The 22,960-nt window shown below is 40.5% G+C and overlaps 1 protein-coding gene across 3 annotated transcripts in view; it reads right to left on the bottom strand.

The window, feature by feature from the left end:
- The window catches only part of SGSM3 (small G protein signaling modulator 3), a 36,657-nt gene extending 14,118 nt beyond the window's left edge, over window positions 1-22,539 (bottom strand). The window contains exons 1-10 of one of the 3 annotated variants that reach the window (XR_006417142.1): window positions 22,172-22,471; window positions 14,890-15,128; window positions 13,646-13,707; window positions 12,193-12,278; window positions 9,912-9,978; window positions 9,009-9,217; window positions 8,811-8,918; window positions 7,468-7,611; window positions 4,721-4,916; window positions 3,192-3,337 (exon numbers count right to left, since the gene is read on the bottom strand). Coding sequence is in view for 2 of the 3 variants with exons in the window: in XM_044455683.1 (XP_044311618.1) it covers window positions 3,192-3,337; window positions 4,721-4,916; window positions 7,468-7,611; window positions 8,811-8,918; window positions 9,009-9,217; window positions 9,912-9,978; window positions 12,193-12,278; window positions 13,646-13,652 (963 nt within the window). In the remaining variant the exon portion in view is untranslated. Of the gene's footprint in view, window positions 1-3,191; window positions 3,338-4,720; window positions 4,917-7,467; window positions 7,612-8,810; window positions 8,919-9,008; window positions 9,218-9,911; window positions 9,979-12,192; window positions 12,279-13,645; window positions 13,708-14,889; window positions 15,129-22,171; window positions 22,472-22,493 lie in introns of those variants that run through there. The other 2 variants (XM_044455683.1, XM_044455682.1) reach the window with 2 other exon arrangements.
- Between the last annotated feature and the right edge of the window lie 421 nt (window positions 22,540-22,960).

The following is a 22,960-nucleotide window of genomic DNA, read 5'->3' as shown; positions in this document are numbered from 1 at the left end:
TAAAGAATATAGGAGGAGAAAAGAGAAGGAAGAAGAAGTTGCCCTGGCCAGATCATATATTTTAACAATTAAAATGATGTTTAAATAAAAAGGTCTTTACCTGGCGCCGAAAAACCATTAACGACGGTGCCAGGTGGACCTCTTTGGGGAGTGAATTCCATAGGTTGGGCGCCACCGCAGAGAAAGCCCTCCTCCGAGTACTTACTCTCCTAATTTCTTTCATGGAGGGTTCCCGGAGAAGGGACTCTCCCGCAGATCTCAAGGGGCGGTCGGGCATATACGGACGTAAGCGCTCGGTCAGGTAGCCAGGACCCAAGCTGTTTAGGGCTTTATAGGTCATAACCAACACCATGAATTGGGCCCGGGCTTCAATGGGAAGCCAGTGAAGCTGACGGAGGACTGGAGTCATGTGAGCATAACGCCCCGTCCCCGTCTTGAGGGGAAGCCCTACGTAAAGTGTGTTACAGAAGTCTAGGCGGGAAGTCACCAGTGCGTGTGTCACCGTCGCCAAGCAGTCGTACTCCAGGTAGGGGCGCAGCTGATTAATCAGCCGAAGCTGAAGGAAGGCGCTCCTCGCCACCGCTGTCACTTGAGCTTCCAAAGAAAGCTCTGGGTCGAGGAGTACTCCTAAGCTGCGGACCTTGTCCCTAAGAGGGAGTGTTGCACCATTCAGGACCAGGTCAAATCCACCCTCTCTGAAGCCCGATCCACCAACCAACAGGACCTCCGTCTTGTCTGGATTGAGTTTCAGTTTATTGGCCCTCATCCATTCCATTACCTTGGCCAAGCACCGGTTCAGCACAGCCACTGCCTCACCTGGATTAGTGGAAAACGAGAGGTAGAGCTGGGTATCATCAGCGTATTGATGATTCCGCAGCCCACACCTCCTGATGACCTCTCCCAGCGGTTTCATGTAGATGTTAAATAGCAGAGGGGATAGAATGGAGCCCTGTGGTACTCCATGGCATAGCTGCCATGGCGCAGAGACATAGTCCCCCAGCACTACCTTTCTGGAATCAACCGTTGAGATAGGAGCGGAACCACTGCAAAGCAGTGCCTCCAACCCCCAATCCCGCTAGCCTATCCAGAAGGATACCATGGTCGATGGTATCGAAAGCTGCTGAGAGGTCCAGGAGAACCAATAGGGACGCACTCCCCCTGTCTTTCTCCCTGCACAGGTCATCGTACAGGGTGACCAAGGCAGATTCAGTACTGTACCTGGGTCTGAAGCCGGACTGAAAAGGATCCAGATAATCAGTTTCATCCAAGAGTGCTTGGAGTTGTCCCGCCACCACTCGCTCCAACACCTTGCCCAGAAACGGGATGTTGGCCACAGGTCTATAGTTAGTGGCCATCTCTGGATCCAGTGACGCTTTCTTCAGGACTGGTCGTATTACCGCCTCCTTTAAAGGGGCAGGCACTTGACCCTCCCTCAGAGAAGCGTTAACCACTTCCAAGATCCAGGTCCCAATCCCATGCTTGGAGTTATTTATTAACCAAGATGGGCAAGGATCCAATAGGCAAGTGGTGGGACATACTCGTCCAAGCACCTTGTCCACATCATCGGGCCGCAATAATTGAAATTTCTCCAATAATTTTGGACCAGACGGTAGCATTGGCGTCTCCCCAGAGACCTCTGATTCATTAGTGGAGTCCAGCTTGTGACGAATCTGAGCGATTTTCTCGCTGAAATGCCTGGCAAAGTCGTCACAGCGGGCCTTTGAGAGTGGCATCGGATCTTCCTTAGGACCTGGGTGAACCAGGCCTTGTACCACTCGAAAAAGCTCCGCCGGACGGCATTGTGAGGAGGCAATAGAAGCAGAAAAAAACTTCTTTTTCGCCGCCTTCACCGCCACAGCATAGGCCCGATAGTGGGCTCTCAAGTGTGTTCGATCAGATTCATCCCATGATTTCTTCCACCTACGCTCTAGTTGTCTCCCAACCCGCTTCATCGCCCGCAATTCAGGTGTATACCAAGGGGAAGAGCGGACTCTGCCTGGTGGGAGAGGACGCTTGGGAGCGATCGTGTCCACAGCCCTGGTCATCTCTCCGTTCCACAGTTCGACCAGAGCCTCGACAGGAGCACCAGTCTTGTCAGCCGGAAACTCCCCCAGGGCCTTCAGGAATCCATCCGGATCCATCCGGCTCTGGGGGCGGGCCCATACAATCGGGTCCACACTCTTATAGAGGGAGAGGCCGCTCTCGAGCACAAATCTCACCAGGAGGTGATCTGACCATGACAGGGGAGTCAAACATAAGTTCCTCACCCTCAGGTCATCCTCTTCCTGCCCCGTCGAGAAAACCAGGTCCAGAGTGTGTCCACGTTCATGGGTCGGGCCGATGACGTGTTGAGACAGGCCCATGGCCGTCATAGAGGCCATGAAGTCCTGAGCCGCCCCAGTCAGTCCAGACTTGGCATGGAGATTGAAGTCCCCCAGGACCAACATCCTGGGGGTCCTCAACACCAGGTCCGAGACGGCCTCTGTCAGCTCAGATAGGGATGAATCAGAGAAACAAGCTGACAGAATATAGAAAGCCTGCAAAAAGGTTCCCATGGTTTAAATCAATTAACTTTGAGACCAAAACTTTCAAATTGTTTTCCTAGTGGTATATGAAGAAATTCCTTAAAGGTAAAGAGTTTTAGCTTGCTCTGCATGGGGCATGTTAGCCATCCTGCACCAATCCCACACTACTAGCCACACACTGGAGGTTTTGCTCTAACGCTGCAATCCAACATACCTGGGAGTACATCTCATTGCACTCAATAGAATTTCACTGAGCTCAGTCAACCAATTCTGAGTAGACACGTACAGAATCACACCATCAATATGCACCATAGAAAAGCAGGATAGTTAAAGCAATTTACTTTGTTTAGCTCCTGTGGAAAATGCCTGTCATAATGCCATCTGCTAAAAAAAATAGCCAGATATATAAATCTTTGTTGGTTTTGTTGGTCCATCCATATCCACTAATCTATATATTAGCTTGTTGGCATTATTTCAGAAGAATGAAAAGGGGTAAGTAAGGCAACACTTATCAGGGATAATGAAAGGTCAAAGGGTTTGAAAGGGAAAACACTGTACTTTTCATTCTTTTTTCCTGACATATTGGCTCCCTAGATTTAGAACACATTATTCTGCATATTGCACAAAGGAGAAAGAGAAGATAGGGAGTTGAGTAACATCAGTTACCTTCATGCTGAGCATGCCCAGTGTGACCTGAAAGAGAACTATGGAGCCCTGATAGAAAAAAAGGTCCCAGATGCGTAGCAGCAGCTTTATATGCACAACACTAGCAAACGACGTAAGGAACCAGTGTAGAGTGATCAGGGACAACTCTGTGGAAGGAGACAGAGAGGGAAATACATTATTCCAGTCACCAGAAGAAACTGACCCTATGCCTGACTCCATATAGTCACCTGTTCCCAACATAAACAGAGAAGACGTACAACCCTCTCTTTTAAATAAGTGTCCCAGTGAAGGTCACTATAATGAAATGGAAGCAAATACAGCTCCCTTTTCAATTCTAATTCCACAAAGCATTGCTAGCATCTAGTTCAGTGGCACAGAAGGTTGCACACACTGAATGAGAACTATGCACATTAGCAGGACTGAGCGCTGCAGCATTTTTCAATTCAATCCAAACATTCCCTCCACCCCCACAGTGAAAGTACCCTTTGTACAAAACACATTTCATCCAGGTGCTCTACTACAGTTCCCGAGTGGTAGCACTACTGGAAATGATTGCTGTTAGTTGTGTTTACAGGGCAGTTTATGAAACTTGAGTTAAACTCTGAATCGGAAAACTCACTGGGATCCTATTACAGTAAATCACTTAAATTTCCTCCTCCTAAGCAGAAAGTAAAATGTAGAATCCTTAAAGGTTTTGCAGTAAGGGCCCTATAAGTACTATGCAGATGTTAAATGGAACATAGGAGGTTGCCTTATAGCGAGTTGGGTTATTTGTTCTTTTAGATAGGCACTGTGCACTCTCATTGCCAGTCGCACTCCAGTGTTTCCAGCAGAATTTTTCCTGACACCTAATTGCCTTTTAACTGGAGATTTTAGACTCTAAAATTTAGAGGCTAAACCTGCAATCATATGACTGCAAAGAATGTGTACTCTACCACTACTAAAGCCAGACATACCTATTTTTCCATTTTATGTAGCTAACAGTGATCTTATGCCCCCTAGACAGCATCCCAAATCATAGGATCTGTGCTCGGACTGCCATCCTTACTCCTTGCAGCTGGTGTGGAAAGGACCACAAGGTTGCTTCATTATGGTTATAAAAACAACCCTGGAGAAGGGACAGAGAGATCATTTTAGGGGGCAGGGAGGAGAATGGGGTCATCTGGATATGAAGTATCCTAGCTGTGCTCCAGTCTCCTTTCTTTCCCCTCTAAAGCACTGTAGTTAGACAGCCAAAATCAGTCATCAGGCTGACTTGTGGAATGGCAGGAGTGGGAAGGCAGAAGTTGTCTCTGCCATTTCCCTCAAACTTCCCAGAATTCTCTCAATTTGGAGGTTTTCAAACATCCAAATTGCATTGCCCTCTGAGTTCATTATGGGGCCTTCTTGAATGAATGAAGGATTATCCTCCCACTGGTCCTCTTTTCATTCTGTCCAATTTCTGGAATGAACAAGGGGCCATTTAAAAAAAAATAAGGATCAGCAGATGAATTAGGTTTAGGGGTTTTGTTGTTGTTGTTTGTTTTTACCAATGTCATGTTCCTGAAGAAGTTTGTCCAGTTGTGGCAGATACTGCACAATGAGATGACGCAGGACACGCTGGTCAGTCTGAACACCCATCAGAGTGGTGCTAAAGTAGGAGGCTGGCACCAGGTCCTCAATGATAGCACACATCATCCAGAAGGCATCTTCCTCTTCCAAGAAAAGAAGCAAGGAAGCCACTACCTGGCATGAGGAAAGAAAAGACCTAAAAAGACCTGCAAAGCATGCATGACACTGGAAAGTCTTTGGTGCCCTCATATACAGTAACATAATTTCACAACAGTGAAAATCAGCATTATTATTTCAGTGGCAGGACATAAGTAGCCTGATAGAAGCCTCTGAAATGAAATCCCAGGGCCCTAACAATGTTTTAAGAATCTGAGATATGCATTTGTTTTGACAAACAGATACGAGTGCTTACGTCCGTATATGCCCGACCGCCCTTTGAGATCTGCGGGAGAGTCCCTTCTCCGGGAACCCTCCATGAAAGAAATTAGGAGAGTAAGTACTCGGAGGAGGGCTTTCTCTGCGGTGGCGCCCAACCTATGGAATTCACTCCCCAAAGAGGTCCACCTGGCACCGTCGTTAATGGTTTTTCGGCGCCAGGTAAAGACCTTTTTATTTAAACATCATTTTAATTGTTAAAATATATGATCTGGCCAGGGCAGCTTCTTCTTCCTTCTCTTTTCTCCTCCTATATTCTTTATTTACTTATTTTATACTGTTATTTTTAATTTTATATTATTATGTTTGAAACTCAGTGTATTTTTTGTATTTTTGTATTTAATGGTAATTTATTATGTTCTATTGTATTTCAATGTATTTTATTGTGTTGTAAGCTGCCCCGAGGCTTTGGCAAGGGGCGGCATAGAAATGTTATAATAATAATAATAATAATAATAATAATAATAATAATAATACTCCGTGTAACTCTAGACCATGCTCTTAATATGAGCTAGCTGGGAGCTTGTACTGAAGGCTGTCTTTAAAATTCCCCTTAAAAAACAAGCTTTTAGTGGGGTTAGCAGTAGAGTGCAAACTTAGTTCACAATGCAACTTTTATTCCAGACTACAGTGCCAATAACTCTGCAAGTAAAGCAATTTCAATAAAAACTAGGATTAATAAAACAGCTGAAATGAGTCAACATAAGCCATGAAATGCCTGGGAATGGAGAGAAGTTTTAATCTGATGCTGATAAAATAGCAATGTTGGCACCAGTTGGGCTTTACTGAGGAGACTGTTCCATAATTAGGGGGCTGCCACTGAGAAAGCCCTCCTTATTAACTTTTCCTGGACATCCCTTGGAACTGGCAACTGGGGAAAAGCCCAGTTTTAGACAGTAGGGTCAAGGGAAATTGAGGTCAGGAGAGGCATTCCATCAGGTATTGCAGTTGCAGATCTTTATACGTTAAAACCAGCACCTTGAATTGTGTCCAGAAGTGTATAGGCACCCAATGTAAACAGATCAGAATAAGTGTTATATGTTCAGACCTTCTGGTACCACTTATTAATCTAGTTGTTGCCTTTTGCACAAGCTGCGGCTTCTGAACAGTCTTCAAAGGCAGCCCCACATAGAGCACATTGCAGTAATCTAATACAGAGATTACCAGAATATGGATTACTGAAATTAGGCTATCCCTGTTCAGATATGGGTGTAGCTGTGGCGCCATGTGAAGGCAGTGAAAGGTAAAAAGAAATTAATATGGCAACAAGTTCTTTATACCCGTGCTGACACATGAAGACACATCTCTCTGAATAGATGACTGCATTGTGTTAAGTCTAACTGTTCCCTCCCAGCTTGAAACTCTATTAGTTCTTAATGGCTGCTACGGAGGATGTGGAGATTTTCCAAGCTATTCCAAATATTCCTTGAAGACAGTCTGGATACTTTAATTGGTGCAGAATAGAGCTGCCAGGTTGCTGATGGGGACTGGGCGTTGTTCTCATATAACCCCAGTTCTCCATCAGCTCCACTGGCTCCCAATTGAAGTCCGGGCCCAATCCAAGGTGTTGGTTATGACCTATAAAGCCCTAAACGGCTTGGGACCTGGATATCTAAAGGAACGCTTGCACCCATATATGCCCTCCCACCCCTTGAGATCAGCAACAGATGCCCTTCTCTTGGAACCCTCTGTGAATATTAGGAGGGTGAGTACCTGGAGGAGGGCCTTCTCTGTGGTGGCGCCCCATCTATGGAATGCACTCCCCAGAGAGGTCCGCCTGGCACTGTCATTATTTGTTTTTTGGCGACAGGCTAAGGCCTTTTTATTTAAAACTTATTTTAATTGTTAAATTATTTAATTAATAGGATTTTAAATTTTTAGCCAAGAATGCACCGGGGGTTTTTAAACATTTTTTTTAAAAAATTGTTGTATTGTTATTATTTATGTATTTATGTATTCTTTGTGAGCCACCCCGAGGCTTTGTTGTGATGGGGGCGGCATAGAAATGTTTTAAATAAATAAATAAATAAATAAATAAAACATTACAGCTAGGCTCTAAAAATCAATGCAAGTGATATCATTTTTGTTAGAAATATCATGGCATGTATGAAGTTTACCTCATTCTCCAAATGTTAGTATCTCCGAAGTGAACTCATTTTGTTTATTCTTCTACATTAAGAAATTGTACATTGTTACTTATGAACTCCTCTGGCTCACCTGCTTTGCAAATATCTCCCAAGGTGAAGAGCTACAACAGAAGCGTAACTCACAATAAATTAGGCTCATTTACCATGCCAGTGCCTTGACAGTAGCCAATGTCTGGATATAACCAAGCCAGCCCACGTAGTATTCTGCGTAGCCGTGGCACACCAATGCTATTCATATTGGAGAAGCAGGCATTGCTGGGCATAGTGCGGAGCAGATCCTTCTCAATCTAACAAAGAGCAAGTATCACAAATAAGGATTCTATATGTCATTAGTGATCAGTCTCCCCATCCTCCTTCTCACTCCTAGCCAGCCTTCATATTTCCTGTACCCCTGACAAAGGAGGCCTGGAGCTGACACTTCTATTTGACCTCTGCATGGAAGTTTGCCTAATGAAGTCTGTCTGTATAGCCTGAAATGAACTGCTTCAAGTACAAAAGCACAGAGTCCATGTTATTGCACACAGAGAAAAATGCATCAGCTGGTTGTGCGTGTCTCTAAATCATCCTGCATGAAATGCCGAATTTCCACAAATAGTAGCAACTGGGTCACTGGGGCATTAGGTGCTAAGGGCTGATTTTTATTTCAGACCTCTTGCCAATTTTTACCATTGCATTATATGCTATTACTTCATGATACTTTCCTTCCACCTCCAACCCACTTTAGGCAAGTAAATATTTTCATTCTGATGGTTGTGACAGAATGTGTTACAGCAAGATGAAAGGAAGGAAGTGGAAGGCTCCACCTTAGCAGCCTACAGTTCCTCTTAAAGAGTATGTGAGGTACAAAGGCAACAATTGTATTGCAAAAAAAGTTATCTTTAAAGTTACTTCACATTCCCCAGGCGGTTTTGCAAAATCCTTCCTTATTGGGGTTTCTGTAGTTTGCACGTATTGGGCTGTCTGTAATTCTTTCTCTAAAGAACTTTAGGTTTGAGATTCAGAGTTGGGTAAACAACGCTGCTGAGAGAGAATTTAACATACACACTACTTTATATTGCTGAACCCAGACTACTACTACACATTTTGTTCTGTGTTTGCATTCCACAGCAAATTGTTGTTAATACTCATTAGCATAAAATCATCTCAAGAGGTGCTCCTCAATGTTTTATGCAAATTCTGTTCCTGCAAAAAAATTAGTCTCTGCTGTATAGCAAAGGAAATTTGTGCTGGTTGAAGGAGATGCTAACACTTGGACCAGGATACTGGGCACTTTCAAGTGAGAATAAGCTCCCTGCTTCTCCTTCCAACAAAACTGCAAGACAATCCTGCTAAGTCATATTTAGTGTACAGAAAGGATTAGCCCAAACTGTTTCTATAATGGGCACTCCCTTCTTCTCATTTCTGTTTTAACCTCTCTTTTACTCCAATCCACCCAAAGAGTACCCTTGTGTTGAGCACCAAGCACTAATTCATGGGGATTACGCACTTGTTTGGCAGCAATGGTTTCATCATTTGAACTGTTTTTCACAATTTCTCGGTAAGACATTTCTGAATTCCTCTTCTTCTGAAGAGCACCTGATAGTCGCATCCACAGCTGGGCAAAAAAACGTGAAGGAGTTAGAAGAAAGAAACAGGAAATCTCACCCATAAATTTCCCTCCATGGCTAGTCCAGAAGTGCCTCACCTGTGGCCTCATGCTGTGAGGAATACCAGCTAACACCAACAATCGCAGCTTATCTGAACGTGGAAGTACGACTTCAATTTTGTCCCAGGTGAGGTCCCCTACATCATGGTTGTGGGTGAACTCTAAATGTGCCTGCCATTTCAGCCTCTGCTGTGGCTCTTCAATCAGAGGGATCCCCAAGAGCTTGCTGGAGTTTGGCTCAGCACCATCTGTAGCAAGGCATACAACTTTAGTGGTGGGAAGAAAAAAGTAAGGTGATGGTTGCCCTCTAAAAACACTATTCTCTAAATAACAAGATTTTACAGCCTAGAGAGACAGGAAACAAGGGATATTAGTTTGTGATACGTAACCCAGTGTAACCCAATTCACAGATCATAGCTGTCTGCAACATCACATGCAAAAACCCACTTCAGCCACCTTGTATGAGGCCTATCTGTATTAATCAGTTCAAATGCAAGCAGGAAAAGAAGTGTGTATTTGAAAAACTATATACTAATAGTATATAGTCTTTCTGATTCATATGAAATTCCTAAGTGGCCAGTATCAATAATAAACTAATAATAATATTACTGGGTTTCATTTTATATTTAACACACATAGTAAACTGTTCAAAGTCAGCCTTTTATGAATGCTTCTTACTTCATGTTAAGTATCTGGTACAGATACCCATGTACAAACTGCATGTACATCTCTCATGAGTTATAAAGGGTGAATGCCTTTTATGTTTAGGACAGGATGAATGAAGCAAATCAGAGGCAGAGGCTCATCAATAAAGGTGGCAACACAGAGAACTAGATGGCACCATAATAATCAGAATGTTTCTGCTGGAAATAAAGGACTTCAGAGAGGGAGAGCTCCAGGGAAAGTTTGTCACAAATCATACCACACAAATAAAGATCTTGCCTTCTTTGTCTACTCGGAAACCAAATTCATCATACCGGAATTCTGGCTGCTCAACAGACTCTTCTTTCTGGGTAAAAGGAAAATAGAGATGCTTTCTAGTTTCTGCCAGTAGGTGGTAGATCCAACCAAATAAATTTGCATATGTTTTTATACATCTCAGACATCCAAATTAAATATGGAAGAAGCTTAAACTGCTGTGCCATAGCATTCCTCTTCAACATTTTCCCCCAGACATACATAAAGTGACCCACACAGAAAAACTAGGAAGAAAATGCTGGAGGATGTTCTCATTTTTTCTTTGCCTCCCTTTTGTTTTGCAAAGCATATGTGAGATCTGCATATTGTACACATTTGGAAATCGCTAATTTTTCTATCTTACTATTTTCAGATATAGAAAAAATCTTCCACTTAAGCTCCTCTATCAGAAGACCCTCAACAGTTGTCACAACCATTCTTCTAGAATACATACCATCTGTTTTTTGAGTTAAATGCTGTGAACCCATTTAAAGTGCAATCCTTTGCAAGTTTACGCAGAAAAATTGGAAGCCTTTTTCTGTCTAAACTTGCATAGGATTACACCTTAAGCCTAATCTGTGAGTTTATTGGAACTCTCCAAATTACATAAGGAGATAAATATCTGCTATTGTAAGTCATAAAATTCCTGATTTAATGCAGAAGGCCTTGGAACACACACTTCTGTCAGGTCCTCTATTTACATTCTTCATCCTGCTGCACTTAAAACCTGTGAACATCACTGAGCAGATTTCATTCATTCATTCATTCTGTTTACATCTACTGTAACACGCTCTATGTGGGGCTGCCCTTGAAGACAAACTGGATACTTCAACTGGTCCAAAATAGAGCTGCCAGGTTGTTAACAGGGACCAGCAGGCATGAACATATAAGGCTGGTCCTTTTCCACCTACACTGGTTTCCAGTTGAAGCCTGGGCCCAATTTAAGGTGCTGGTGATGACCTATAAAGCCCTAAACGGCTTAGGGCCTGTTTACCTGAAGGAGCGTCTCCTTCCATATGTGCCTTAAGATCTGGGGCAGATGCCCTTCTCCGGGTGACCTCCCTGAAGGAGATTAGGATGGTGACTTCCTGGAGAAGGGCCTTCTCTGCAGTGGCACCCCAATTGTGGAATTCGCTCCCCAGAGAGTTTTGCCTGGTGCCATCACTTTATTCTTTTTGGCGCCAGGCCAAACCCTTTTTATTTTCCCAATGTTTTAAGACCTGGCTATTTTAAGTGGGCTTTTTACTATTGCAAAATTTTAGGATGCTGTGTTTTAATTAAGTTTTCTTTTCTTACATTTTATCATTAAACAGTCCTGAGACTTTAGTAATGGGACGGTCTACAAAAGTTTGAAATAAATGAATGAATGAATGCATCCTGTCTTTTCTCCTTGCAAGGAACCCAGAGTGGCTTACAAAATTCTCTTCCTCCTCTCAATCTTATCCTCACAATAACAACCTGTGAGGTAGGTTTACCTGAGACTTTGTCACTGGCCTACTTAGCTCTCTTGCTGAGTAGGGACTGGAACTCAGTTCTCCTGAGTCTCAGTCCTACACTGCATCACACTGTCTCATGCACACATAACAACGCCTATCATGCACCATGATGTTCAATTGCATTACTCTTTGTTTTTCTTTATCCCTATGGATTTTATATTTCAAAGCAGATTCTCAATTTACATTTGGTGTTCTGTATGGCTGCTCAGGTCTAAAACAGATGAAACCCTAATTGTATTTAAATAGTGTGCATAGCAACAACACAATCTGTGAAACAAATTTTAGATGTTATACCCTATCTTATCCAGTATGATGGAGATTATGCATCATACACCCACCACATTACATTCCTCTCTGCCTCTCATTTGGAGAGGTAGGCACAGCCAAAAAAAAAAAAAAAAAAAATCAGTGAGCATAATAGACGTTAAGCTTCTCTAAACCCAGTATAAAAATGTAATAGTGAACCAAACTGCCTGGCATGCATTGGAAAAAAGAAACTGAATGTAGGATCATGCATGTAATTGCCGTTCCTCTGTATTCAACATAAACCTCAAGATGGCTGAAAGAGGAAGGAAGCCTGCTTTTCTGTGTCCAGTGCAGAAATGCAGTGAGGTGGTGCAGAAGGGGCAGAGGACTCCAGTAACTTCTGTGCGCTTATTTGCAATGTTGCTGAGTAGTACTTACATCCAAAATTCAAATATTTGCTTAATATTATTCCACAGCTGAAGAAAAATGGAATTCAAAATCAATTTCCCTTTATTTCATTATACCTGGGTGTATCTTGCCAATATTTCCTGAGGCCATATGCTGGGAGTGAGAGCAGAGAAGGGTCCACCAGCAGTAGGAGTATAGCTTCCTATACATAAAAACATAAACATATATAATGATGGAATGTAAAGGGCAGAAAGGCTGCAATAGCATAGCTGCTGTTGGTTAATACTACATCATTTCATGACTCTATACTGCTGATATTTATTTTCTGTGTCATCTATGTGTGCTACTAGGAGTTTAGAAATCACCATACGAAAACTGCATAACTTCTAGGAAGACTTTTCCCCCGCATTTAAAAAAGGAGGGAAGAAAACATGTAATGGTTGCCCAATCCCAGTATTGCAGAACTTGAATAACTCTGAATATCATATTAGTTTCCACACACCAGTCCTTTTTTAGATTAACCTAGATAACCCTTGTTACAATGTGTCACAAGCAGATACCAATATTGAAACAGTACTTAATGCACTTATTAAAGTAACAGTGCAATAGTGCAAGACACATATTATATGACAAGGCACCCTCCTGCCTGTATTACTTCACCACATTGAGCTTCTTGATCCTACGTATGTTGAAAACATGGGAGGGTTTCCACCAAGTGTGAAACAAAGACTGTTCAGCATTTTTGACTCTGTGGCATAAATCAAACACATCCAAAATGCAATTACAGTTTTGATACCCCTATGCCACATATAGGAGGTAAAGCAAGTCCAAGCCTCGACAAAGAATCACTTCTCCGATCGCAGTTGAACTTAAAAATGAGGCGCTAGATTAAGGTGCCAATCTGATACACACTTACCTGAGAGTAAGCTCAGGCAACTTACTTCTGAGTAGACATTCGGAGAATTGCCCTATAAATCCCTATATACCCTCTATACATAAATCCAGCCATGTTTTAAAGCAAAACTAATGAGAGGCTTTGATTCATAGGACATACTGCTCACATGTTTCAATTTACTTCCTATAGTTGTGGAAGCCTCCTTCTGGATTGGCAGTCTCCTTAAAAAGATAATACAATTACAGGAAGCACAGTATTCTAACAGTTCTTTGATTTCCTCCAGGAAGAAAAGAAAAAGTCATACAAATAAACAAATAATGTTTGCAATTTTGGTAGCTCAGTAGCAATATAGCATTTTTAGTCTTAAAGAATAACTTCTCAGTTCAGACTATTTAGCTACCTGTTTTTTATTGTACTGCGTGCTGTCCAGAAAACTGGTTCTTGGATAGTTTAAAAGTGCAATTAAGGGAAAAAGAAAATCAAAATTACTGTCTGAAGGTGGACAATATTTAACAATTGAATTAGGTAGGAATATGTGATCACATGCAATTAAAGCCACATTGACAAGTCTGATATGATTAGTAAGATATTAGCCTTTTGTAGAACAAACAAACAAACAAAAATGAGGGCTACAATAAAACAAGATGATTATTAAAATTATGTAAAGGGATTACCTGACATGATGACAGTAGAATGTAGACAGTGTGGCTATCTGACTGTCCAGAAATTCACTACCCTACAAGACAGATGGAAGCATAATAGAGAATGCAGGAGAAGATAAAATTAATGCCCAGGACAAACTAATTATGGTGGGTATACTTAGTCCATTCCCATGTAGTTTCCTCTATTAATTGCCACCACTGCAGGTAATATGTACTAGCATATTGCAAGAGAATCATCATCAAGACTATTACATGGTTCACACACAATGGCAATCTGTGATTTGTCAGTTGTGGCTAAGGGCAAGTGAGTGTGCTGCCTCTGATGTGCTCTTCTCCTCCACTTTATATTACCAGCTATGATTGCCTGAAGGTAGGTTGCTCTTGTGCAATCTGAACCTGGGCATTCTGGATTGTACAAGGCCCTGTGTTTTGGCTTTGGTTTAACACTGGGTTAATTAAGAAGGGATCATGAACGAGAGAGTGGGGAGAGAAGGTACACTGATGCCAACTGCAATTTTTGATGGTGCCCACAGACATATTTTAAAATGTGAAATGTGCCTGCAGACCTAAAATGGATGCTGATCCCTGTTCTAAGCAGTGGTTTGCCACTATTATAGACATCTCTAGTTATATCTATGCCTTTGGCTTCCTAGTACCTGTACTGCTGGTATTTTTTTTGGTGTCTTGAACAGCAGATATCTTAGGAACATGAGCAGTGGCATTAAGAGGTTTGCTCAGTATTTACAGACCCAAAAGGTGACTTTTATGACAGCATTTCCTAGTTCCTAGGAAACTAGAATCAACTGGTAGGAATGGTGCTGCCTGGGGCTGAGCTATTTGTATGTAAATTTACCTGAAGAAAAGTTAAATATTTAATCTTGTAAAAATGCTTTGATTGTGTAGAAGACCTATACAATATATTTCTATATAATTTAGGAGCTTCCAAAACTTGGTTAACGATGTAGGAAACTATTTTCACCAAGAGATCAGATACATTTTGAATGTCTGTAAAGAACTGGCCAAGATAACCTGAGAATGTAGCATAGCAGTTATTAAAATTATAATCTCCACCTTCATTTTAATATGCTAGCAAAACTTAGTTTACTCTAGGAAGTGGAGTTCAATTGCCTATTCCACATGGTAGTAAATGGGTCAAGTGAACATGATTAGGAACAACAGGCTGGGCTTTAATTTAAAGGAAAGTTTCTGTTCTGTAACATTTGCTCATAAGACAAACATTCTCAAGAATGACTAACCTCTGTTGCTTGGGGTTGAAGCAGGCCCTGGAGAGATCTTCCAGTACAGAGTGATCAACAGTGCTGAACAATTTTGTAAAAACAAAATATCCTACACATGTTTCTCTTAGTTTGTCAATACTATCAAGTACAAAAAGAAATTTGAGAGTCTGCTTCAGCGCTTCATGCTAGCTGCCCTTCCTGGGTAAGAACAGGCATTGCTGGGACTGAAGTCATTCAGGGTCTCAAACTGGAGATAACTGCAAGAAAAAAAAAAAGCCCTCAGAAGGATGAGCAGTGACAAACCTAGGTTTACCCAATTTAAACATTTGTTCTAAGGAGAGCAATTGACCAGAGCAGGTGGGATCAGGTTTTACAAGAGCTATGATTATGTATTCCCCATTATTTAGATTTGTCTACTCTTTTTGCACCTGTATAATGGCAAACATTATTCATAAAGAGCTGGATTTCCTCAAAACATGCATACAAAACCCAAGATGCAATTACACTGGGAGATTGGGATTTAAAATGTGGTTACTAAAGGACTCACATGGTGACCTAGTCATACATACACTCCCATGTTGGTTCCCATTTTTCAGAATGGAAACATCAAAAGACCTAGTCCAAGGAAATATTAGGTAAGGATTCTATAAGAGTACATATATTCAACAACTTATATCCATTATAATAATTAATAGTATGCAAGTCCTGGGCTAACTGAACAGTCCTGTCCATAAATCATTGTTCTGTGAATCCCTGGCACTGTAGCAGTTTGAGACTTTCTGCCCAGCATAAAACATCTTTTTCATTTTTCTTCTTTTTTCCCTTTAAATTGTCTCACTTTACTGTGCTCAACTCTTAGCTCTTCTATACATTGGGAAGAATGGTGTACATGAGAATGTAGCAAAAAGTGTTCAAATATGGAAGATTCCTGAACAGTAAATGTGTTTATCTGTTGTAGCAAAAATTCTTATAGAATCTTCCATGACTTATTGTAACATACACTGTCAGAGAGTAGAGGTTCTTCCATCAGATGTATAATATGGAATGTGGATAAGTATAAGAAAGATTCCTAATGCTAAAATCCTTTCCATGAAAATAAGAAAACAGTTATAAGAGAATAAGTCTGCCAGTTATGAGAGAATAAGCCACTTGAAGAATAGGCAACCATGATTTATGTGTTGTCCAGTCCCCACTCCTATCTATGTCCAAACAGCTCACTAAACATAGCCTTAAATAGCTAAATATTAAATACACTGAACTAGATGGACAAGTTTTTCCACCCTTTGTTTGCTATGGAACATTCTCTGGCAATAGCTTTTGAGACCTGGCATAGAGAGGGACAGATGCATGAAAACACAACAGTGCTAGAGGACAGTTGTACAGGATGGATGAATCACACCTGATGCCCTAGGGGGCAATATGTTGAAAGAGCTAAGATAGAGATTTGTGATTTCATCACAAATATACCAACAACTCATTTTTCATGCAGAGCTGTTCTGTAACTCAGGACTGTGTTTCTTCCATTAAAATAATGCTAGTGATTTCATAAATCTATTAAATATTTATGTTGTTTCTTTTCTCTCTTTTTTCACAACTCAGAGCACAGGAAAACATCTCTTCAATTTTTTACAAAGTCAAATTGTTGTTGTAAGCCGCCCTATTGTTGTAAGCCGCCCCGAGGCTTCGGCGAATGGGGCGGCATAAAAATGTTTTAATAAATAAATAAATAAATAAATAAATCTTAAATCACACCATTAAAAATCAAGGACATTACTGGGCATTGATGCCAAAGTCTCCCTGCCTATCTATATGCCATTGCATATCTAAATTCACTTCCGCAATGGCAGATGATTCTAACCCTAACCCTAACCTGTACTACTACTATGGAAATATCTTTAGTACCTGGATCCAAACTAAAAGCCAAGGTAAACCAAAATTATTATTATTAAACAACACATCACACTAAAGCAGCTGTATTATTATATTGCATTTATATCCTGGAATTTATTTATTTATTTGTTAGAGTTATACTTCATTTTTTTCTTATGAACTTGAAGCAGCTTACACTATTCTCTTCCTCCTGCTCTCAATCTCATCCCTGTGAGGTAGATTTGGCTGAGGATCTGTGACTGGCCCAGACACTCAGTAAGCTTCATGGATTAGTGGGGCCTAGAACTGAGCTCTCCCAAGTCCCCAGTCAAACATTCTAACCACCACAATGCACTACTGCAAAAATAACAAATAGCAATGGTATTTGAGAGGCAAATACTTGCTACAAAAATTGCCAACAAGCCCCAGTTATGTGATGAATGCTTATGTGCCAAGAAATTTGTGAGGTCATCTAATACACAAGCATCAAATGTTTGATCATTTCATTCTTGCAATAATTCCATCACATCAGGAAAGGCAAAACTCCCTGGAGAAGACAATCATGTTAGGGAAAGTCAAATGCAAAAGAAGAAAAGGAAGACCAAATAAGAGATTGACTGACTCCACAAAGGAAGCCATTGCCCTGAATTTAGAACAGCTAAGCAGGGACATCATGCATAGGTAAATTTGGAGGGCTTTCATTCATAGGGTTGCCATTAATCAGACACAACTTGATGGTATATAACAACATTTTCATAATGACAGAGGCGGAGAGAACCAGGGAGGCAATAAAATTAGCATGGCATAACAGTAACATGGAATTCTTACATATTTGGTGGCAAAGTAACATAAAAATATTGGAAAGTGGTATGGGCAATTTATTAGCAAGATCAAACTGAACTTGCTAATGAGAATCTGTGAATGTAACCAAAAATAATAGTGGAAGAGTAGCACAAACAACTTAACGAGAACGTACAAAGTAATGGAGCAAATAATACTGCAGAGATTTCCAGAGAAGCTGGGAATGAAAATACTTGGTCAGATCTCCCTCAACTTGTCTATCCAACAAGTTGGATATCAGTTTCTCACTCTGTGCACATAGGAAGGAGTGGGTGAAACATCCTATGCCAATGAAACTCTGTCATGGACATATGATGATCACTGACTGAATTTTTTATCAAAATAAATAATTCTAAATTATATCACTAAAGTATACATTATAAAGAGAAGCAACTGACTCAAGACAGACATGTTAAAAATCCTTAGCCCTTTAGATGTTTCTTAAAGTGAGCTAGGCCCATGCAAGCAACACAACTTATTAAAACTGACACTAGGAATTTGTAATGGTTAAGTGTCATGTTGTAAAAAATAAAGTTCTGCTAAATCAAGGAAAAGTCAAAGTCACTCTCTCTATTTACATTTGTCCCATCTTCAGGAATGTTTTTGTCCATTTAACTGAGGGTGCTCCTCCATTGTTAAAGCAAATATTAATTGTGGAATTGTATAGGAAAGAGGTATTTTGCCACAACACAGAAGACAATGGAGGCAAGAAAAATGTAATCTGTGATTTAATTTGATAAAGCAACTTGTTTTCTATGGGCTTTTACAGAATGATGTGCTACTTACAACTTCTTTTGTTTAGATCTTTCAAATGACACAATAAGAATCCCTTAATTAATGAGACAAACTTAAGAATGCTGTACAGAAGATAATTAGTCCTTATCTAATCAAAATAGTCTTATGACACCTTCAAAACTAAGATTTCTTGTGACATAAAGCTTTGGCTGACTAGAGTCATTTTGCTTAGATTCAAGATTTCATGGCTCTGATCCAATGTTAATCTGCTAGTCTTTAAGGTGTCACAATACTTTACTTGCTGTAGCAACCTAATATGGCTACCTTTCTACATGTCTTTAACTGAAGGAAGAAGAATTTGAAGACCTGCAGAATGGCTATGGAACAGAATGCTTCCTGGCATGTTCAAAGTTGACCTTTCTTCATGAAATTATATTCACTATCTATGTGTCTATTCTGGCAGGAATTTTCTATTAAACTTAACCCTCAACTCTTTTCTTTTTTCAGGAACTGAAGCTGATAAATGTCCAAGGCCATTCTGTGATCCTGTGGCTGAGATGAGATTTGACCCTGGAGCTCCTCATGTAGTTATTGTCAAAAAGCGGTTATTACATTTCTCTCCCAATAGTCAAAGCTCCCTGGGTAGTTCACACAACAACTTGGCTCACTACAGCCCCAAGTTTTCTCTGTAACAGGGAACAGCCTTGTAATCTTCATATTTCTGATGTAAAATGCTCTCATTAAAGCAAAACTAGCAAATGTTGATTGTATATTGGTAAGACAAGCTTACCTATCACAACCTCACTGTATAATTCCTTATTTCTAATGTTTCTACTTCCATTATGAATTCCTTAATGAACATAATTTAATTTGTGTTTTGGAATTGAGCTGCCATGCAATAGCTTCTGTCTCCAAACACAGAAACCATTTTTAAGCACCATTGAGCTTTGCAGCAGCACATAACTGAGAAAATATTTCCAGCTTCTATGATCTAAATTAAGGTGTACAGAACCAATCCTTCAAAAAGCTGAAAACCATGACAAATTCCTCAGTGCCAACACTGAATGTTTGAACTAGGATTTTTGCATTATTGTGTCAGAGTAATATAAATTAGTTCAATATTGCTTTTTGAACTGCAAAGTACCCTTTAAATCCAAAGATTAATCTTAAAAAAGAACTTCTAACCCAAATATGGTTCATTTTGCCTAATTACATAGCATGAAAAAAATACTTGTTGCCTTTATATTCCCCTATATCACTATCATAGAATGTTGTAAAGCAAAGTATTAAACAATTAAACTGAAGGTTGAAATTTTGAAATCTAAAGAAACTAAACTGCTGAAATTCAAATAACCTTACCTTTGAGTAAAAAAGACAACATTAACAGATCTTTGAGATCTGATCTTAGATATGTGGAAGTCTTAGAGCTTAGAAAAGTTTTTTAGTAATTCTGGTACATTTTCCCTAGAAGATTTGAATTTATCACAAAAAAGTATCACAAAAAAGATACCACTGAAATTAAGCAGACAGAACAGTGGTGTTATAGGAACACATATATGTCGTTCAAGTCTAGGCATATTTACGCAGGAATAAATTCCACAAAGTTCTACTGATTTAATCCCAAGTAAATGTACCCAGCATAGCAAATCCAAACTTTCTTAGAAAGTTGCACTGACTAAAGGATTAGGTGTTTATTTTGCACAATCAGGCTGTTTATTTACCTAGAAGTAAGTCCCACTTAGTTAATTTGGACCTGTGCTCGATTAATCACATAAGATTTTATGGCCTCATGTATGGTTAATTGGTAATAAATCCAACTGAACTCAATGGGACTTACCTCTAGGTAAGTACTGTATGCGTAAGGCTGAGCTTCTAAGGTGATTGGTCACTCACCTTGAGCAACTTCAGAGGCAAAAAAAGATGGCCTTGCATGGATGAAGGGAGAAAATCCACATATTTGAAAGTCTAGGATGCATAACAAATTAGCTAAATTCAAGCAAACAGAGATCATGGAAGAAAGCAGGCACTGAACAGCTCCAATTAAATTTAACCATGAAAGTTTTAAAAAGTGAGTCACAACATTGCAGAACCACAAAATCTGTGAGTCATTAGAAAAAACAAAGGAAAACAACAAACAAGGAAAGTTTTCCATGAGATATAAAAGCATCACTCCAGATTAAAGGGAAACATGCACTTTTCATAAAATTAGATTACCATCTATACCTGCACCTGGTATTACTTTGCCTTTCCTTCTTTCTCACTGCAATACACAAATCATTAGTTTAAGATAATCATATACAGATAATCAGTCTTGTACTTCAGTACCTTTGATCTGAACTGTTTCCTAAATAAATTGATTAGGAGTCATATCATGGGTGTAAGGTTCTAACAAATCCTAAACCTTAAGCTACAGCCTCAACAAGGGTAGGATCAGATCCTCTCCATATTTGTATATTAGATGCAGAACACAAAGAGATATTTCTGGGAAAGTCCAGGTAGGAGTAACACATGCAATTAGGAAATTGTTTGTGGGGGTGAAAATAGAATATGCCTCATCAGCACCAATATGCACAGATGTACAAATACATCTGGAACAGCTCCAAATGTATGGAGAATGGGATATCTTGCTATGGCAATACATACAAACCTGGTTCTAGAAATACATTGTCATAAGCTTCTGTTCTACATATCTCTTCTAGAAAAAGGAATAGTTACAATTTAAAAGAATTAAATAGGATAGAAAAATTATTAGAGGAAGAATAGGTAGATGGAGATAGATAAGAAGCAAGGAAAATGAGAGTGAACATGATACTAGTACTATTATATGTGAAAGGAGCACTGCACACAATATTTTATGTTGTGAAATCTATCAATGGCATCATGAGTGTGTGCAAAATAAAGGACTACAATGACATGATGACTATATATCTCATGTGTTTCTCCTAGGAAACACCAAGGCTTCCCATCATTCTGTTCTCCTCTGTATAATATCCCCAGTAATGCAAATAAATTAATATGCATGTATTCAAGTAGCAGAATCAAACAGAGTCATGTAGTCAATAATAGGAATATAAAAGTTTTCTTAGTTGGTCACCCACCTCCTATTTAAACTTTTCTTCCAATCTCATATATTGTAGAATATTCAAAAATCATATATAGCTGTGTTGATTCATTAGAAAACAAAGAACACCCCAAAGTTCCAGTAGAGAAATGGTGTAAGGAAGTTAATTCAGTCAGGAAAAAATCATTCCAGCCTAATCTGCATGACAACTCTTATGTTCCTTCTTAATTCTGTTATAAACAGCAGATTTTGGAGCTTTTCCATCCCTAGCCAGCTTTCTCTTTGGCCCCTTCCCTTGTGACATTGCTTAACATTCAGTCACAGGAAATGTTCCGGAGAGTTGTTCACTATTATCTGGTATTTTAGTTTTTCCTTGTGAAAGCATTCATTACAAGGCACATACACCTTATGATGCGGTTTATTCTGGTTCAGGGATAGCTGTTCTTACTGGTATCGGCTTTATCTGTAGGGTTGATAGGCTTTGTTTTGGAGAGGAGAGATGAATGAATGCTGAAATGTTTTGCCGATTTTCCTTTAGACCCGGTGCCTACTAATCAATTCTGAAGTTGTTTCTCAGAATGGGATCCTTCTCAGTTCCTCTCCAGTTTTCCTTGAGACCTTTGCAAAGTGTCGTCTCCTTTCAGACCGGCCTGAGAATGGCTCTTAGTAATTGTTTAAATAATGTGAGTTTCGCAGAGGATGAGGGGCGAGAAGGATCCCTTCCTCTCCATGCCCAGCCTGCCGCTCTCCCCAACCCACATTTATGAGTCTTCACTCCGCCCACCTGTGCCTCACCTGCCTTTGGCAGCTCGTCCAACCATCTGCTTGGCCAATCCTTTTGTTTACTCTCCGGCTTTCCATCCTCAACCTGTCACGGCGAGGGCGGGTCTGGCCCTCAGTTCCTTCATACACGAACCAGAACCCGCTCCGTCACGTCTGTCCGTCTGTTTCACTTCTCAATGGTCACCGCCTTAGCGGTTCACACCACTCTATCCACACGAAACACCCTCTCTATTCGCTCGCTACCGCCTACGCCTTCTGCCATCGCGTTGAAGGGGATCGCATTCCGCTCCTCCCTCGCGCGCACCCACCTCAATAATTCGGAGCAAGCACCTACCTTCGTACACCGCTTCAGGCTTCTCCCCTCATCTCGTTCTTGTCAGCGCTACCTGACCCATGACGCATGCGCAACTCCCGAGAGGAGGGAAGAAAGAGGCGCAAAGCACTACGGGAGCCGTAGTTTCTGAGTAATTCTAAACCTGGGTTTTAAAGGGGGGAATTAGGCAGGTAATTTCTAAACATATAAATAGGGCATCTCGGTGATTTTTTAAACAATTTCCCCTCGCCCCTCAAGGGTGACAGCTGTCCATACAAAAGAATGGGGAATCCCAGACTCTAGTGTTAAGTGGGATCAGTAGCGCAGTCTCTCCCGCGCTACTTATCCCCCCCCCCAAAGGGAAAATCAAAGGTAGGAGTTTATGCTTTTTCTAATTCTTGTCTTATTTCCTGTGTGAAATAACGTTTTTAATCTTAGAATTTAAACATTAAGCTGCAGATTCAGTCTTACGTGTTATGTTTAGTGCC

Source organism: Varanus komodoensis, unplaced genomic scaffold (genome assembly GCF_004798865.1).
Source record: "Varanus komodoensis strain SLA01 unplaced genomic scaffold, ASM479886v1 scaffold8, whole genome shotgun sequence".
Lineage (NCBI taxonomy): Eukaryota > Metazoa > Chordata > Lepidosauria > Squamata > Varanidae > Varanus > Varanus komodoensis.
This window is presented reverse-complemented; position numbering and strand designations above follow the sequence as displayed.